The following is a 4,461-nucleotide window of genomic DNA, read 5'->3' as shown; positions in this document are numbered from 1 at the left end:
CCCAAGTAGCTGGGACCACAGGCGCCCGCCACAACGCCTGGCTATTTTTTGGTTGCAGCCGTCATTGTTGTTTGGCGGGTCCGGGCTGGGGATTCAAACCTGCCACCTTAGGTGTACGTGGCTGGCGCCTTAGCCGGTTGAGCTATAGGCGCCGAGCCGACTTACTTTTAAAATCATTACAATCTCTTCTTCTTCACAAGAAACTCTGAAACTTTGCACTTCCTGCTTTGGGTATAGGGATGTTATTTCCATAGGGCAACAATCTGCAGGGGTGATAGTGTCTTAACCTAAGTCAGGCACCATCCAGCTTGTGAGCCCTGATGAGGATCATTTCCATTACTTGCCTAGTCCCCAGGGGCATCTGAACTTGAGATTCCCAAACTGAGCTCTGTAACAGGTAGAAATTATATAGACCATGAGAAAGTGGACAATCATGTGGGGGCATGGAACAGGAAGGAAAAGAACGTGGTTTGCTATGTCTGTCTCAATAAATGACCAGATCACCTTGTTCAACACTACCCTGGACACCCACCTGGCCCATGAATGGAAACTGCACAGCTGCTGTTCTGGGGACTGGGAACCCATCACATTATCAATAAAGATCAACAACAGGGCCCCTAGCAATCCTTTTGAGGAAATTGAAGTAGCCATGCTTTCCTCCAGGGGAAAGATCAGAGCCTGGGCTCTGGACTCACCACAAAAGTATCATAAGAAAACTGGTGCCGGCGCTGGATGTGCTCTATGAAGTTGGCGCTGCGGTAGTTGGGGTCTCCCCAGGGCATAGAGGCACATATCGGACAAACCTTTCAAACAAACAAAGCAAGCTCTTAGGTATTTGATGTCCCAGCTGGCACCAGCCCTCTATGGCCAGTGTCTGGCTGCCTTTCTTCCAGGACAGTTCTGACACACCAGTTCAGGGCCTGGGTCACTCCTTCCTGTGGACATTAGCATGCCAGAAAACACTGCTAACGTCCTCTTCAAGTGAAACAACATGTAGTGGATAAAGCTCAAGTCAAGGCACCACACTGTGATGCACTTTGTCACCCTTCATAGAGCGCCGTGGTGTCATATCTCACAGCAACCTCAAACTCTTGGGCTTAAGAGATTCTCTTGCCTTAGCCTCCCAAGTAGCTAGGACTAAAGGCGCCTGCTACAATACTCAGCTAGAGACAGGGTGTCACTCTTGCTCAGGCTGGTCTCAAACCTGTGAGCTCAGGCAATCCACCTGCCTCTCAAGTACTAGGATTATAGGAAATTCAATTTTTTAAAAATTTTTTCTTTTTTGCTGTTTTTGGCTGGGGCTAGGTTTGAACCCACCTGCCACTTCCAGCATATGGGGCCAGTGCCCTACTTCTTTGAGACACAGGTACCGCCCTAATTTTTTATCTTTTTGAGACAGAGTCTCACTGTGTCACCCTCAGGAGAGAGACGTGGTAGCACGGCTCACAGCAACCTCCAGTTCTTGGGCTTAAGCAATTCTCTTGTCTCAGCCTCCCAAGCAGCTGGAACTATAGGTGCCCGCCACAACACCCAGCTATTTTTTGGTTATAGTTGTCAATGTTGTTTAGCTGGCCCAGGCCGGATTCGAACCTTCCAGCCTCAGAGGATGTGGTTGGTGCCGTAATCACTGTGCTACGGGCACAGAGCCTCAAAGTTAAATTTCTTGAATGCGGCTCGGTGCCTGTGGCTCAAGCAGCTAAGGCACCAGCCACATACACCTAAGGTGGCAGGTTCGAATCCAACCCGGGCCCACCAAACAATGATGGCCACAACCAAAAAATAGCCAGGTGTTGCGACGGACGCCTGTGGTCCCAGGTACTTGGGAGGCAGAGGCAGGAGACTCACTTGAGCCCAGGAGTTGGAAGTTCCTGTGAGCTGTGATGCTACTGCACCCTACCCAAGGTGACAGCTTGAGGCTCTGTCTCAATAAATAAATAAATAAATAAATAAATAAATAAATTTCTTGAATGTGATTAATTATATTTAAAAAAAATGTGTAATTTTGTAAGAAAATGTTCCTAGGAGGTATATGTTGAAGTATTTAGGTTCTAAAAGGTTACAGTAACTATACCTTATTCCCAAATGGTTCAACAAAAAATATATACATATGAGAGCTGTCTGGAAAGAACCTAGCCACTGTTAATACTATTTTTCTTACTGTATAACTGGATATTTTCTGGGCAATCCTTGTATACAGTATAGTTAGGCAAATATGGTAAAATGTTAATAATTTGCAAAATCTAGGTAAAGGGCACAAAAGAGTTTATTATACTAATCCTGTAACTTTTCCTCTAAGTTTGACTAAGTTAAAAGAACAAAAAGTTACTCTTACCACAGATTTGGTATCCTTGCTGTGGGATAGTTTGCAATGTTCCACAAGTCCTTCCTGGTCAAAGTTCTTCTCAGGACAGTAAGGACAAGGAAAGGTATAACGATTTGGGACATTCCTAGAAGGTGAAAAGTAGGGGAAAAAAACAACCCTCTCTGTACTTTTGCATGAAGCTTCAAGCACTGTAACATCCTCCAAAAGGGGCAAAGTTCCCTGAGTGTGTTATGACAAGGATTCTGATTATCACTTCAGAATCAGGTCAAGTATCCTAAAAATAATAGCACAGCTAACATCTGAGGTGAACAACTTCTCCTGGATATCCTCTGACCAAAAACTTGACGGCTTTAGCCAGTGTGACAACTGTCATCTCTACTTTCCCAAACCCATACAGCTAAAACCCCAAGAATGCAAAGTGCCCAAGTTTTCTGTATCAAAAGATGACCTTCACCTAAGGGAATGATTAAGTCACTTACCTTGGCTGAAGGGACACATCCTTAGTGGTGGCCTTCACACCTTCCATGATGTAATTCTGGTATTTAGAACAGGTAGCCACATGGGCCCGGATCTTGGATAAGAAAAACTCAAATAGAAAGAATCAGAGCCCACAGGTTAGTGAGGACCTTGCACCAGGCTGAACATTAATCTCAAAGAAGGGCAATATGAAAACTAGACCTACATCACCCTGGGAAATAAATAATCTCATCAGACTCCTATGTTGAGGGCTGAAACCCTGACCTGTAGATTTTCCATTAATACCAAGGTCATGTTTTACCTGACCAAATCAGAACATCTGCATCTATTCTTTTTCTTTTTTTGAGACACAGTCTCACTCTGTCACCCTCTGTAGAGTGCCATAACCTCAGCCTAGCTCATAGCAACCTAAAACTCTTGTGCTCAAGCGATCCTCTTGCCTCAGCCTTCCTTCCAAGTAGCTGGGATTATAGGTACTTGCCACACGCCCATGAATTTTTAGAGATGGGGTATCGCTGACTCAGTGTCTGTAGTTCAGTGGTTAGGGCACTGGCCACATACACCAGGCCTGGAAGGTTTGAACTCAGCCTGGGCCTGCTAAACAACAATGACAACTACAACAAAAAAATAGCCAGGCATTGTGGGGGGCACCTGTAGTCCCAGCTGTTTGGGAGGCTGAGGCAATAGAATTGGCTTAAGCCTAAGAGTTGGAGGTTGTTGTGACCTGTGACACCACAGCACTCTACCGAGGGCAACACAGTAAAACTTTATCTCAAATAGGAAAAAAAAAGAGAGAGAGAGAGAGAGAAAGGTGGGGTATCACTCTAGTTCTGGCTGGCCTTTAACTCCTGAGCTCAGGCAATCTACCTGCCTCCCCCTCCCAGAGTTCTAGGATTACAGGTGTGAGCCACTGTGCCCGGCCTCATTCTGAAATAATTCTTTGAGACAGAGTTTCATTGGTTGCCCTCGGTAGAGTGCCGGGATGTCACAGCTCACAGCATCCTCAAACTCTAGGGCCAGTGTCCTCAAACTGCGGCCCGTGGGCCACATGCAGCCCGCCTAGGACATTCATCCAGCCTAATGGGTGTTTTTGCTGCCGCTGCCTGTCCTGCTTATTAGCAGCCGACTCGTCTCAGGGCCCACAGTCCAGCTCTCCAACAGTCTGAGGGATAGTGAACTAGTCCTCTGTTTAAAAAGTTTGAGGACCTTCTGCTCTAGGGCTTAAGTGATCCTCTTGCCTTAGTCTCCTAAGTAGCTGTGACTAGAGGCACCCGCCACAATGCCTGGCTATTTTTTTGAGATCGGGTCTTGTTCTTGCTCAAGCTGGTCTCAAACCTGTGAGCTCAGGGCAATCCACCCTCCTTGGCCTCCTAAGTGTTAAGATTACAGGCGTGAGCCACTGTGCCTGGCCCTAAAATAATTCTTCTAGAGGTCTGTGTTATTCATGATATGTTCTCTGCTCACAGACATGCATTTAGGCCAGTGACATTTTAAAGCCTTCTACACTAGCATTTAAACTATTCTCAGCCAAACGTGGTGGCTCATGCCTGTAATCCCAGCACTTTGGGAAGACAAGGCAGGAGAACTGCTTGAGACCAGAATTTGAGACTAGCCTGGGCAACACAGTGAGATTTTTTTTTTTTTTTTTTGAGATATCATCT

General features: G+C 46.0%; 1 protein-coding gene across 1 annotated transcript in view; it reads right to left on the bottom strand.

Moving 5' to 3' along the window:
* The window catches only part of RNF114 (ring finger protein 114), a 16,363-nt gene that overhangs the window by 2,686 nt on the left and 9,216 nt on the right, over window positions 1–4,461 (bottom strand). The window contains exons 3-5 of the mRNA XM_003787690.3: window positions 2,803–2,909; window positions 2,333–2,447; window positions 696–803 (exon numbers count right to left, since the gene is read on the bottom strand). Of these exons, the coding sequence (XP_003787738.1) occupies window positions 696–803; window positions 2,333–2,447; window positions 2,803–2,909 (330 nt within the window). The remainder of the gene's footprint in view (window positions 1–695; window positions 804–2,332; window positions 2,448–2,802; window positions 2,910–4,461) is intronic.

The sequence above is a fragment of the Otolemur garnettii genome, unplaced genomic scaffold, assembly GCF_000181295.1.
Source record: "Otolemur garnettii isolate 467f Iridium unplaced genomic scaffold, OtoGar3 scaffold00023, whole genome shotgun sequence".
Classification (NCBI taxonomy): domain Eukaryota; kingdom Metazoa; phylum Chordata; class Mammalia; order Primates; family Galagidae; genus Otolemur; species Otolemur garnettii.
This window is presented reverse-complemented; position numbering and strand designations above follow the sequence as displayed.